This window comes from Chlamydotis macqueenii, chromosome 1, assembly GCF_036417535.1.
Source record: "Chlamydotis macqueenii isolate bChlMac1 chromosome 1, bChlMac1.mat, whole genome shotgun sequence".
Lineage (NCBI taxonomy): Eukaryota > Metazoa > Chordata > Aves > Otidiformes > Otididae > Chlamydotis > Chlamydotis macqueenii.
The window spans coordinates 64,596,929-64,612,105 of NC_141556.1; the positions used below are offsets into that span (position 1 = coordinate 64,596,929).

General features: G+C 38.7%; 1 protein-coding gene across 2 annotated transcripts in view; it reads left to right on the forward strand.

Moving 5' to 3' along the window:
• Nucleotides 1–15,177, forward strand: part of DGKI (diacylglycerol kinase iota) — a 224,958-nt gene that overhangs the window by 85,994 nt on the left and 123,787 nt on the right. For both annotated transcript variants that reach the window (XM_086740487.1, XM_086741315.1), the window contains exons 3-6: nucleotides 7,158–7,253; nucleotides 10,564–10,638; nucleotides 13,033–13,089; nucleotides 14,388–14,453. In XM_086740487.1, coding sequence (XP_086596613.1) covers nucleotides 7,158–7,253; nucleotides 10,564–10,638; nucleotides 13,033–13,089; nucleotides 14,388–14,453 — 294 coding nt within the window. The remainder of the gene's footprint in view (nucleotides 1–7,157; nucleotides 7,254–10,563; nucleotides 10,639–13,032; nucleotides 13,090–14,387; nucleotides 14,454–15,177) is intronic.

Consider the following 15,177-nt stretch of genomic DNA (forward strand, 5'->3'; position numbering starts at 1 on the left):
GATTTTTGCTTTGTGTTCTGTGAATGTACAGAATTATCTGGGTGCAAGATGAGTGTTCTTCAGAGGAGAAATGTTATAACCTTATGCCATAAATTATATATATTAAAGACACAAAAATTCTTATAGATCTTAACAAGAATAGAAAACTATGCATTTGAGTAGAAGTTGAAAACTGGCATTTGGCAATATGTAATACCAGTTTTGTAGGTTTTACGTTTACCTGCTTCTATAAAATTAGTTGGTTGAGAGAGTTTAGTCAGTTGCATAGGGTATTTTAACATGCAGGGAAAAGTTGTTCTTTATACTTTCTACTAAATATCAGAAGATTGCAGGCCTGTAATCTGACTGGGATCACAGAGACATAGTGCAATTGCACAGTGTACCTGGAGGAGCACAATGGATAGTTATGGACTTTTTAGGAAAGACAAGGTCAGAATGTTGAGGAGGGGGAGTTGTCCTTCATATCTGAGAAGTGGGAATGCTTTCAAAGCTCTGCTGTGGAAGGGGTGATGAGCTTGTGAAGAGCTTATGGATCAAGATTAGAGGGCAAACCAACATAGGCAACATTGTAGTGGGTGTTTGCTACAGATGCCTTGTTCAGGAACAGGTAGAAGATGAGGCCTTCTTCAGACAGCTGGAAGCAGCCTCATTTTTGTAGGCCCTAGTATTTATGAGGACAATGTGAGCCATACTGATATCTGCTGAAGGAATAATAGGGCACAAGCAATCCAGGAGGTCCCTGGAAAATGTTGATGAGAACTTTCTGACACAGATGATTGAGGAGCTGGTGAGAGGAGGTGCTCTGCTGGATCTCATACTTAGAAACCAGGAAGAACTGGTGGGGAATGTGAAGGTCAGGGCAGTCTCACCTGCAGTGTTGATAAGATGGTGGAGTTCAGGATCCTGAAAAGAGGGAACAAGGCAAAAGCAGGATCATAGCCCTGGACTTCAGGATAGCAGACTTTGACCTGTTCAAGGAACTGTTTGGAAGAGTAACACGTGACATGACTCTCAAGAGAAAAAGGACTCCCAGAAAACTAGTTGGTATTCAAAGATCACCTCCTCAACGCTCGAGAGCAGCATCCTCACATGCAGTAATTCAGGCAAAACCATCAGGAGGCCCACATGGTCCAGACAAAACTCAAATATTTACCTCCACGCCCCTCAACTAAACACATCCATTCCTTCCCCTCCATGTCCCGAGTATAACATGTGGAAGCAAGGTCAGGCCAGCCAGGAGGATTGTAGAGGGCACTACCCAATTTCAGAGGGATGGGGTAAGGAAAGCCGGAGCTTTGAATTTTGAGTTGAATCTGACTGGAACATGAAAGGCAACAAGAATGGTTTCTGTAGGCTGTTGGCAGCTGTAGGAGCACAAAGAATCCCAGGCCTCAGACACGAGTGGCTGAAGCAAGGAAGACTTAACTTCTGTAGGCAATGGTCCCTATGAACATTTAAACAGAATGAACATATAGAAGTCCATGGGACCTGATGAGATGCATGCTGATGTCATTGCAAGGTCAGTCTGTTGTCTTTGAAAGGTCATGATGATCAGAGGAGATTCCTGAGGACTGCAATAAAGTAAATATCAATTCTGTCTTCAAGAAGGGCATGGGGGTGGATCCAGGAAACTACTCACTGATCAGCCTCACCTTGATTTCTGGGAATGTGATGGAGCAAATCCTTCTGGAAGCTATTTCCAAAAATATTAAGCATAAGAAAGTGATTGAGAGTAGTCAGCATGGATTTGTGGAGGGATGATCATACCTGACCAACCTGACAGACTTCTATAATGAGATGAGTGGCTTGGTAGATGAGGGGAGAGCAACGTCTGTTTTGTCGACTTTTGCAAGGCTTTTAGCACTGTCTTCCATAACATCCTTGTGGACAAACTGATGGAGTATGGGCTGGATGAATAGACTGTGAGGTGGTCTATGAAAGGTGTTTATAATCAGTAAATGTGACTTTGCAATGAAACTGTTGCATTATATTCTCTGTCTTTTTGGCATTAGTCAGTAGTGTTGCCCACTTTCATGAGCAGTAAGTGTTTATAAGTGCCCAGTAATATACTACACTTTAGATAATTTACATATGTGTTAAAACACTAATATGTGTTCTACCAATGATGAAATATTTCCTATCTAGATAAATGTATTTATTTTCCATGTGAACTGTTTGGCATCTGTATCATCGTTTCCTAAAAGCTACACTAATTTTTACACTGGAGGATATTTCCCTTCTGTGAGTGTCTGCCAGATTGTTTTGTAAGTGGGAACTGAGTATTCAGTTGAAAAGAGATGTATGTTATCAGATGCTTGCATGAGAAAGGAGAATCCTGGGGTATGGGTATACCATTAGTCACATAAAAACATGTTGAGGTTCCGGGAGTAGTTCCACTCTAGTTCCACACTACTCACTGTAGTTCCACTCTAAATAATTAGTGATGAGTGCATGCATACTTAAAAATTGCTGAAATTTTGTGTGCAGATGACACTTGAAGCAATGTATTCAGGATCAGTAGCCCTATGTAGCTGTTTCTTTTTATCAAGATTTGAGAACTACTGTTTTTTCTGGAGAGATCTAAAAAGAAAAAAAAAAGAGATCTGTCATATTTCAAAATGGTGGCCATCTCTATTTTTCTTATTTTTTTTTTCCCCAGAGGTATAGAGGATGCAGTGATATTACAGAAGGAGCCCTTCTCGAAAATAGGTATTTTTTTCCCATTGTTGCCAAAAGGATTGGGGTTAAGCTGTCATCAGCAAAAATAATGGTTCATGAGAACATAGGGAATCGTCATCTCAGTTGATAGTATCTGGGCATTGCTCCTCCACAAGGACAAATGTTGTTCTGCTTCTGCATGCAGATGATCTTTCAGATGATGATAACAGCAATTTCAAAAGCTCAGCAGAGAGTACAGGAGTGGGCAACAAATGTGGGGATGTTGGAAAGCATGGTGGGGGAAAGGAGAATGGTAGAAAAAGCTAGAGAATGTGGTGAACTTAGACCTAGAAGTTGAACATCCAAAAATAGTTCTGAAAGTTGGAACCTAGGTATCTTCAAATTTTCTGAAGTAATTGTTGTAGTACAATGTCTCTGTGATATTTTATTTTGGTTTATGTCTATGTATTACATTTGTAATAATTAAAGAAAAGGTGAGTTCTACATGAAGAATATTCCCAAATTAAAATGTGCTAAAGTGGAGTTAAAATTGAGACTGTGTATTGACAGAAAACATTTGGGATGTTGCTATTGTTTGCAACATAAGCATTTCAAACTCTGCAATTTCAGAGTTAAGGGTAAAACACAAACCAAACATGAGAGAAAGACATTTGGGAAAAAGACATTCAATCAAACTTATTTCTGCTTGATGGTGACCTCATAAAGAAAAGGGCTAAAGCTAATAATTTTTGCTTGCAGATACATTTAATTAAACTTAGATTGAGCACTAATTTTACACCAATCATAAATTTATCAACCAAGTGTATGAATTAGTGAAATGTGCACAGCAAGTTATGATCACGTACTTGTAATTACATCCTTCCCAAATTCCTAGTCCCTGAATTCCTATTTCTCTTTCACTTCAGGGGGGATGGTGTGTCTTTTTTGTTTCATATGAAAGGAATGTTTGCTATACTGACATTATTTTTGTTTGTGGTACTGGATCAGGAGCAATTAAATGGGAGGTCTCCATCTGGGAGAGCATACTGAGTTCGCGTGTCCCCTGTGAGGCAGACTGCATCTGCCAGGAGGGCGCTTCTGCCTCTGTTTCAGTGAGCAGGGGCTCTTCCTCTTCACAGGACACTGAGTATGCACACTTGCAAGGGCTGGGAATCCAGGTGAGGAAACAGAGTTCCTGGTTCCCTTTTTAACTGCAGAATATTAGGCCGCAGTCATTGCTGTTTTATCCACAATGATGGGCAGTATCCCTTTCTACATAGCAAGTCAAAGCAAAGCACGTCAGCCAAAAAGCACGGTTTGACAGATCGGCTAAGTTGCCTGAACACTGAGTTGGCACCAAAAGCATCCATCCCATTGAACCCACCTTTAACCCCCCATTTCTTGTGTCAGATCCAGCAGTTACGTGGTCACAGGGTGGGTCACTTTTGTCTAGCTGATTTGGTAGGTAAAGTTATCTATTGTTTTCCATCAGCCACTAGATCTAGCATGAGGAAAATGGCAAGAGCATGAAACTGGGGTCTAAGGGCTCAGGGACAGAAAGAGGACGACTGCCTCTTTGGTAGCCATTTACTCCTAAAGCCAATATAAAGACATCAAGTGCAAAATAAATCAGACTGGCAAATTATTTATGAAAAGGTTGCTGAACTCAAAACTCTTGTGGAAAAATATCTGTGTCAAAACATTCAAGTGATGATGCAGCCTTTACTGTGCTTTAGTTTTGTGTTAAACAGGAGCTCATACTAGAGGGTGGTCCCAGTGACCTCTGTCAGCTTATGTGTTAGTAGATGGAGTGCCCTTTTGTCCAGCACATTGTGGAATACTGCCTCTGAATTTTGGAGTAGAAAATGCTGATTTGCTGAAGTCAAAATTCTTCATAGAAATGTATTGATTTTTGTCAAAATTTCCTATTAGAATTGAATGAAAAATTTGGCTTGGAAAAGGTCAAATAATTTTCCTTTGACTATATCATCTTGATTTTCATAAGCGGCAACAGAATTTAAAACAGTGAAGTTCAAGTAATTCCCTTTAATTTTATCGAGACAAAGTAATTGTCAGGCAAAGCTTTTTGAGGAAGGGCATTTAATCTTGGGAAATCTCAGCTCTTTGCTCTGATTCAGGATGAAGGGAGATTTTTCAAATGTCAGTTTGCTGGAATTGAAATTGTGAGTTCTCACACACCGTGCTGTGAAATTGTTTGTGGCAGTAGGTATCTGGAGGTGTGCTACTTCTACCAGATCAGGTTATATTTACATTTTTATTATCCAGTCTTGTCAGAACTCTACCATAGCATGAACTACAAAGGTCATCCTTGTAGACTACTTACTGATTTTGTTTACACTGTGAATTAAAGTCAAATGTGTGGATGTGTGGTAGAGTCTGGAACAATCAGTCTGAACTAGGTTATGGAAATAGGCTGCTTTTATCTTTAGAAATCCTGGATGACAAGTTATGTGGACATGGTCTGAGTGAAGGAGTATTTAATCTATTTTTTTTAAATGGAATTTTTATTCCTCATTAAAAATCATGTCCCAGGAGCTGTGTGTTTTCTTACTTAGCTTGCATAGTTGATCTTTCCTAAATGCTTTTTACAATTGGTAAAACTTAGCTCTGAGTTATAATGTTGAGTTTGCATTGTTTTGTCAACAGAGAATGTGCTTAGGTCAAACACTCTTTGATGAGCTCATATCCTCCTGCTTCAGTCCTCTTGCTTGACCTCTCATAAACTAGGCAGGAAGTTAATATGTTGGGCATATACTAATTTTATTAGTATGATGTGACTAGGCTTCAATGAAGTGCTGTAAAACTGATTCTTGCCAGAGCAAATGGCTTTAATATAAGGATAAACTTGAAGGGAAAGAATTTACAATCTGGATAATTTACTGTCTGAGTAAGGCTTGAAGAATTTCTTAAGCTTATCCAAGTCCTTAAAAGCTATTTTGCATTATAAAAATGCTGAAATGGCTTGCCTAAACTATGATGCACTGAACTGTACAGTTTAGGAAAATCTCTGTCCCCTCTGGGACTGGGTATCTACAGTTCAGGTGGACAGGCAGACAAAAGGATGAGAAGGAAAGGAGATGCAGAATGGTGACCCACTAAATTATGTTTAATCAGAATGTAGTGGCAGGAGTCTGGAATCCAAGTTTTGCTCATCCAGCCCCTTGTGCTGAGGGACAGTACTGAGTCCGTCATCAATGGGAGCATTTCTGATGAAGTTAGACCTGTGGACAAGTAGCCAGGTTGTTCTTTCATCTTTTGGTGTATTTTGAAGTGAGCACCATAGTTGTGGCAGCCACCATGTGCAGATTTTCATAGGTCTTGGCTAACATGGATGCACTCGTAGTCCAGAAGGCAAAGGATTTTGCCACTTCTGCTTCTCTGCTTTACCTAAGAAATCCACATGGCAAGAAAAGTTTTCTCATTTCATCACTTTGAAACTGTCAGTGGTATTTTAAATAAATTATTTTAACCAAGGTGGCTATTTCAGAGCATCCTGCTGTCGGACGCCATCTGTTTGGTAAGCGTCATCATTTGTGACTTCTGCAGTGTGGGAACCAAATGTCAGAAACTGTCAAAGCGTTTTCCATCATGCTCTAATTCTGGCTGAACAGAAATCCTGTTTATTCACTTTGCTCAAATAGTGTACAGTAGACTTCTTAGGCTTTTTAGTCGAGCCGGGATTACAGTCAAATGAAAACTGTAGTTTTTCTATGACCAAATTTCTCAGAACAAGAATTTTTATAGAATTAAGGTACAGATTTGGTCAAGTGAGGCTGTCAAAGAAATCAGATGTTACTCTGTAAATCACTGCTAATTGTCAGTGTGCTAGGTAGATTTTTTGAGTTTTCTCAATTGAATGTATCATTCTTTCAGGTATAAAATTAGTCTTGTCTCTCCTGGCCACTTAATGTTTTGTTCATGTTTTCATAAACATACAGTTTTGATTCAGCCATTTTAAATAAAGTATTTTTCCTTGTCTAAACTATCCCATCATCCCAAAGCTAGAATCAGTGTGTTATTTTGCACTTCTGGGACACGTTCTCAAATTTTTGGACTTCTCCAATTTAAAGTTTGGTAGTCATGTTTTTGTTTCATCCTTCTTGATTTTCTGTTTCTTTAAAATTCTGTGTACATCTCATGCTTATGAAATCTAGAGTCCCAGTTAAACTAGGCAGCATGTGGGAAGAACATGGGCAAAGTTTCACTAGTTGTACACAAAAATACTTTGATTCTGATTGGTGACACATCACTCATTGTATCATCAGCATCATTTAAGCAGGGGTGGTCAGCCAGGGTAATACTGTTATGGCTTTGTGTTGTAGAAAAACAAAACAACACGTGCTTGTGTGGTTGTTGGAGGTTTTTTTTTCTTTTTTTTTTTTTCTTTTTTTAAATTTGTTGTGAAAATCAGATCTTTTTTTCCTCTGTACTCATGTGGCTGAATTTCACAAACCAGATTAACAATCCTCTTTTCTCAGGAAAATGCTGTGAACGGAGAGCATCTGTGGCTGGAGACAAATGTTTCTGGGGACCTTTGCTACCTGGGGGAGGAAAGCTGCCAAGTCAAATTCTCAGTGAGTTATTTTCACTTTTTCTTCTTTCTGAGGTAACAAGCCTCAATTCAGACTGATACAGTACTCAGATGCTTGAATTGTTTACTGTTGATGCTTTTGTTCCAGGAGAAGGAATGCAAAAGGGGCAAAAGGCTGCTGGTTAAATACTTTATTGCTTGGGAAAAGAGCTCCAAATTATTTTGAGTGACCCAGATTATTTTCACAGTGAGAATGGACGTAATGAGTACTTTATTAACATGGTAAGGGAAAAAAGGTTAGAATATTGAGATATTTCACATATGTTCAAAGAAAGTAGCCTATTTTATTTATATACACAAATCTATCACTTGCTGGGGTCCCTGTGAGTAGGGTCTGATCAAATTTTTGTTATTTTAATCACTGCAAGGATTTTAACTGAATTTTCCAAAGCCTTGAATGCACTTATCAGCAATGAGTGCACTTATATTCATGTTTGCCACCTTCTATTTGAGAATATTTGAAGTTTGCATTCTCCTATGGAAGCTTTTCTGCTGTGTATGAAAAAGTTTTGTTGGATTGATCTCTATCCCATGTGTATCTCTTTGACTGGGGAGTCACTGTTATACTTCCAGTCTGCTTCAGCAGCTCTTCACCTAGTATTTCAATTAAACTGTTTCAGCAGAAGAGAAGAAAAAAAACTCCTTTAATCTTGGTGTTTAGGAAACCTGGGGAAGAGAGTGGGCATCCTGTGTTCAAGCCCTTGCTTTGAATCGATGCTCAAGGGAGCATCCTGGCCCTTGGCCTCCAAAGTGTAAGGGGAGTCCCTCTTCTCTGGGGTGTTTGTGGATACTGCCTGTGACTCTTTGTGATACCATCTTTTTGTTTTTATCTTAAAAAAACCCAAACCCTAAGATCATTTGATCCAAATCAAAGCATTTTGATTTACTAATCACCCCTAGATTTTGGGGCACTTTTGTTCAAAACAGTAGTGCTTTCTGTAGCTGCAATTTAATGTCCATCTCCTATAACTCCTCTAGCAAATTGGCATATAACTTTATGGGATACAATGTTAAGGCAAAGCCTAGGAAGTCTGTGACTGCTTACAACGAGTAATGAAGCAGAGTCCCAACAGTAAAGACTGCTGATGGTGGAGTAATATTCAAGGGAAGTGTCATTGTGTGTTTGCACTGCACTTATGTTTGTTCTGAAGCACTGGGTTTTGGCAAAAGCTGGAGACAGGGTTTGTTTGGCTGAGTGGACCTTTGGTCTGACCTGATATGACTGTTCATATGTTCTTAATAGAAGTTTACCTTTAAAAAAAACTGAGTAAATACTTCCTCATTGAAAGTAGCATGGAAATTTAATAATATGTTGCATATGATTTGCAAGTCTGTGTCTTAGCTTTAGAGGTGTATCTCTACAGGAGTTGGAAAGACTGTTTGCTAATTCACTGCTGGTGAATTAGACCCACTGACTTAAACTTTTATCTGGGAATGCTGGGAGACATCTTAAGTGGTGACAAGCTTTTCCAGCCAATAGACCTGGAGATGTTTAGTCATATTTAGGAAGCAGCAGAATTTAACATTGCTCAGTTCTTAATTGCCTGGCCTTTGCTTGACCTGACTGAGATTTTTTTTTTTTTTCACTTTTAGGTACTAGTGTATTGGTTCCCTTTGGGGAAAGCAATATCTGTGTTTATAACATGTTATATTGTGTGGGGCTTTCATTAGCTTAAGAACTAGAAATGGAAATGAAAATCCAGTTAACTTTAGTTGTGGTTAGTTTAACCTTATCTGTCAAAAGGTTAATGCTTTTCCAGCTTGAATCTTTTGAAGACACTGCATCTTTCTTTCCCAGTCTTCCTTTGACATAGCTGTTTTACATGTGGGCTATTTAAGATCAAATGTTTTCAATGGAGAAGTGGTGAGAAATAATTAAGCTGTAGCTGCACAGACTTTGCATAAAATGTTAGCCTATACAGAACATGACCTTGTAATTTCTGGAATTTGGAGCTGACATTTCATGATAAATCAAAGAAGTCAGAAGGAAGGGAAAAGATAGTCTGAATTTTTACTAGCCTCTCACTATAAATGGTTGTAACTACTTGCAATGCCAGCAGCATTCAAAAATCATGAGAATGACTTAAGACAGACATTAGAAAAGTAGCTGCTCATAAAGTGTTACCTTTGTTTGCTTTATGCAGTTTGTAATCTTAGGGATCGATTCCTTTATGTTGTCTCTGTCTTCTTGGTAAACACAGAGACTAAAAGCATATGTAAAGTTTAACAAATCACAAACCACATGAAAGTTTAGTCTCTTACACAATGGCATAATTCTTCAGACAAAACATTAGAACAACACTCCACATACATGTGAACACACACAGTTAGGTTGTATCTAGATAATTGAGACTCAGTAAAATTATAAAAATTATTCTATAACGTCAGCCGAAGGAGTGTTCCCTGTTTCTTCTTGAGTTTATTAAATATATTGAAAATTCTAATTAAATAAATTATTAGACATATAAATAAACCTGAATAAAATTAATGTTAAAATCTGAAGTAAATAAATCTCGACTTACTGGATGTTTATAACTTTTCTGTCCCTCAAGCACACATCTATAACTTCTATGAAAAATAATTCCATCTGGTTTATTAAATTGAGTGTATGCAAGGAAAAAAAGTAAATATATTCTCTCTCTCTCCTGGATGCATACTCTTGCCTTTGATATGCTTTGGCCCAGGGGATTGAATGGAAATTATTTTAAAAGCCCTACTGAAATTAATAAAACTAACCAGCATAATCAGGTTGAGAATTTTGTCCCTGCTGTAGCATTTCATAAGCATGTAACAACATTCTGGGAGAAGGTTATCATTCTCTGCTAAATGACCCAAGTACCCAAGTATTTTTCTGCAAGGCAATGGTCAGGCCCATCAAATTAAATATTATATGATAACATGAGGTGACATACTCTTCCAAACTAGTCTGAGTTCTCTGATTTGCATGTGTGGTTTTTCCTCCTCTTTTCACTGGCCCTGCTCATTGTCGTCATAGGGCTGCCTCCTTTTATAGTGATGATCTGTACTGTTACAGCCTGGTCTGCTACCTAAAGCCAGCTTTTTACTTCTAGTTCTCAAGCTGGAGTACTGTAGCTCTGTCTTTTTCATGAAGTCGAGTCCTTGACTGGAAGAACTTTGGACCTTTCTTCAATGTACAAAATAGCTGAGAGCGCCAAGAGAGGAAAAATACATGTTGCATAAGGAGAGAAACATCCCCTGTTTCACAGTTCACTTTTTCCCCACCCTGAGAATAGAGCACCTCCATGCACACACATCTCCCTTTCCTCTTGCAGAAATCTGCTCTGCGGAGGAAGTGTGCTGCCTGCAAGATTGTGGTCCACAATGCGTGCATGGAGCAGTTAGAGAAGGTAAGACATTGCCATCTTCTGGAGCCTGACACGGACAACACTCATTTCATTCTTTTAATGAGGTTTCAGTCTTGAAAACACCATATGCCAAGTTAGGTTTTCATAGCTGTTTTGACAATATATTTGTTAAAAAGTTGACTTAAAATTCCAGCTTATTTTTAAAAATAGATTTCTTCAAACCCTGTGAGCCATTTATAAAAACCTAACAACAAGAAAACATAGAACGCTTTCACAATTTTTATGATTAAGAAAATAATTTCCCTCTACTTCTAGATTGAAAAATGAAGCTAGAAAATGCAGTATGCTTTCATGCACAAAATTGTCCTTCCAAAATTCCTCAACTGAACCTAGCATAATTCATCTATGACAGCTATATTTATTATGAGCAATGTAGCATAAGATGCTGCTATGAACATTTTTTTTACTGTTTACTAGACAATGCTGTTTTGTCCTCAAAACCTCAGAAATTCAGTTCTTGTTTTTAAAATGGAAAACATCAAACCTTTCCTTTATAGTATCATTATTTCTATGAGCATCTGTCCTGCTTCTCAGCTCCTTCAAGGAGCCCTCCTTACCCTCAAATGCCTATAGAATATCTATCACTCTTCTCACGTGTGATTTTTCTTCATTATGCCTAACTCTTAATGTGTTAGACATTTCCCCCCACTGTTTTTCTCTCTTGGTGGGATATGTGTAAAGAAATCCGAGTGGGAATTTCCCTGTTGGTTTCATTAGAGCTTCATTTTCACTCCTATATGTTTTGCAATGTGGCTTTCCCTAAAAGAAGTTGATGCATAGCAAATTTGTAACTACAACCCTTTGGAAAGAGTTTTTCTTTCCCAAGTATTTGGACTTGTGTTGACAAATGTCATGGTGATTGCCATAATACCAAGTTGGAGAGGTACCATTTCCACCCCCGATGCTCTTACCCGCAGTGAAATTAGCATTAGCACATGCTTTCAGCACAAAATGTTACCAGTGAATTTTTCATGACTTCCTTCATCAGCAGCAGTGCTGACTCTCCATAGCCCAGCGAGTTGATGGCATTGCCAGCCGGAGCAAATGAGCACTTAGACAAAACCCATTCTGTTGAGCTTGTTTATGCCATTCTGGAGACCATGAAATTCACCTCTTGGCAGAGGGTTATTATAAAGTCTGCATCCCTCTTAAACCCTGTGGAGTTTAGAACTAGCACATAAGTCCTCTGATTGGCCCTCTCTGGAAAGGTGTAAGTTGTAAGTAAGATAAATATAAGCTGGCGGTTTTTTCAGCCTGCCACAATGCAGCAGTGAAATAATGAATCGCAATTCCAGGTGAAGAGCAGTGGAGAAAGACTGATATTGCTATGGCTTTTAATTCTTCTTAAGTAATAGGTATTTAGTTTACTTTTTTCCTCTTTTTTTTCCTCTTTCCCCCTCTTTTGACCTATTATTTTGAAGGCCATTAAATGAGGGAAGAACTTATTTATATGGGAAGGGTTGTATTTAAATTCAGGGAAATTCAGTCCTCCTGTCTTCATGGCAAAAGCATAGCTGTGCAGTATCCTTAAGCATTTTATTGTTTGAAGGATAGTCAGCTTAAGCTTGCATGCATTTCATTTAGTGCTTACCTCACATATCATTTGGCCTTTTTCCATGCCTCTGTTCTTCAGTATATATACTTTTTTCCTCTCTACTTCTCCCCTGCTCTTATTTATATTGATTTTCTTTTCTCAAAAGATTTTGGGTTTTTCTCATGGGACTGTCTTGTTGTTTGTTAAATGCTTTTTCTCTTCATCTTCCTGAAAATGTTTTCTGTTCGTGGAAAGTCCTGTTGTCCTCTTTCTGTCATTCCTCTCCTGCTTGAAGGAGGCAACACCCCTGCATGAGGCAGTACAATGGTCCCTAAATGGTTTGTGATGGAGGAGGTGGATAAAAGTAGTCTGATCTAAGCAGAAGATAGAAATTTAGGGTAATTTGCACAGTTCTTCATGTGAATCAAGATTTCTCCACAGATTTTGTTTATGAAGATATAAAGTTGGCATGTGCAAAAAAGTCTTACAGAGTTGGATTTCCAGCTCCTATTAATTTTTGAGACATCATCTTAAGTCCACCTTGGTTGCACGATCTTCAGAGAAAAATAGATGAAGCATTTTCCTTCTAGGCAAGGGGGAGACACTTGAAATAGATGATCTGAGCAGGCAGCAATAGCATTAGTGAAGATGAGGGCTGTGTAGAGATCTAGCAAGGACAATTATTATGGCATATGAAAAGAGATTTTCTGGCATCTAGATAAGTTACTTTGCTAATATTTTAATAGATAATAAATATTTTGGAAGTCTGTCCTAGATCAATGTATTGGGATAGATTCTCTCTCAGTTCACTTTCAGTTCTAACAGCTTTATTTTAATGCCAGATTAATTTTCGCTGCAAGCCAACTTTCCGAGAAGGAAGCTCCAGATCTCCGAGAGAAGTAAGTAATGGACAAATTATGATTGCTTTTCATTTGATTTGTGTGCTGGTCCACCTGGTATGGAGCTGCAGCAGTGCTTTTACATTCAGAGGAGTCTTAGACAGAGTATTGGTTCCCAGTGGGACATGTTCTTCTCTCCAGAATAAATGTAAAATGAATTCTAGCTGAAGAACTCCATTACTTACACTGACAGAAACCATTTCATCTTTCTGTTGTCTCTTTTCCCATTCATTCAGCTATTCTGTCTTTTTTCTTTTATTTTCTTTTTTTTTTCTTTTTCTGGCATAACATTTTTTTTCATGACCTTTGAATTGGTATTTTTTGTTTTTCTCTATTTCCATCTCCTTCCACTTGCCTCTCTATTCTTTTTTTTTTTTTTTCCTAGAAGTATCTCTAGTGTTCCAAGATTTTTTTTAGTAAAATATCAAACATTCAAAAACCTTATGATTTGCCTCCAGCTACTGTATGAATTCAATGCCTTTGAAGGTATTGGGTATTTATTGGTTTTATTTAGGGTATTTGTTGTTAATTTTGATATATTTATATATCTGTCTTACATAGTTAGAAGCCAGTGTTTCAAAAACACCTCTTAACTTTTATAGTTGATTTAGTGACCAGCTTGCTCTTAGCAGAGGTAGCTCAATTCCCTGCCACATCAGCGTTTCAGCACCGGCTGGTGTAACAGCATGGTGCGGGCAGACCCCTTCGAACCCCCTTGCCTGCCCAGAATGAGGAGTGGCAGTCCTGCTCCCCCTCCCATCTCTTGCCCACCGCTTGCTGCCATCCAGTATGTATGTAGTCCAAACAAGAATAAAAGGCTGCTTCACTGACTGCTCCTTCCTTGCCTCCTTCCCTTCTCCTGCATTGACTTTTTTTTTTTGTTTTTTTGTTGTTTTTTTTTTTTGCATTATAAGGCTGTATTTCCAAGCAGAGCAAAGCAGGGCCTTGCATCGTGGCTGGAAATAGCAGTGTTTGGGCACTGCTGTGCGCTGTATTTAGGTGATGATTATCTCTGCCGTCATGTAATGAACTTTCTTCTTTTTGTAGAAGAGTACTGAGAGAGTAGTTCTGTCCACATTTCAACATGGATAAAGACCACCATCTCATCCTTATTCCTCCTGCAGTGTTGGTTGTGCCTGGGGTTTCCCACGAGGACTGCTGTATTTTGCTGCAGAAGAGTTTGCGTTGGCTGAAGGAACCTTTCCTTTGATGTCTGTAAACCAGTTTCACACAGATGGTACCTTTGACTGCAAGCTGTGATTGCTCTCTATAACATACTTTTTATCCTTCTTTTGCAGAACTTTGTCCGACACCACTGGGTGCACAGGCGGAGGCAGGAGGGCAAATGTAAGCAGTGTGGAAAGGTGAGATTTCCTCTGCAGTACAAGCACAACACTGGGCACTTATGAGTTCAGGGTGGTCAGCAGAAGCTCCTTGAGCTTCCTTCTTTGTTAAGCTAACCCTGTGCCAGTACGGCATCCTTAGAGTGCTGTCACCTGTGCTGAAATTGTTATGGCCTATTTTTTCAGGCTTCTGGAAAAAAAGAAAAAAGGCTGCTGCTTTCTTTCTGCCCCAGCAGGCTCTAAGATTTGTGAGACTGTCTCACATTTCCTCTGCTGCATAGATTGTAAAAGTTTATTTCTAAAAAGCTATAGAAAGGGATAAGAAGTACCTTAGCTATTGAAGACCTTTCTTCTGAAATATTTTGAACCCCTGAAATCTTTTGAGAGATACTTAAAAATTCAATTAACACAGGGGTTTAATTTCCTTTCTCTAGCACTACATTATACTTTATCCTCCCTCCTAACATCGACTAGTAAGACTGTCTCCTCTCCATGGCACAGCACTTAAGTCAGAGAAAAATCAGATCTGTGTCTGGATACTGATGTAGATCACCAGCTACCAGCTGCATCAAAGCATGCAATAAAAATATGATGCCCTTTTATAGCAAGTATGTTGTGAACAATGCAGCAAAGCACTTTGTATGCAGCATTCTTATGTTATGACTTTGCAGTGATATTGCCTTCCTCCTCTGCCATTTTGCTTTGGATCTCCCCTAGAGGCATTAAGAGTTGATTTAGCAAAGGG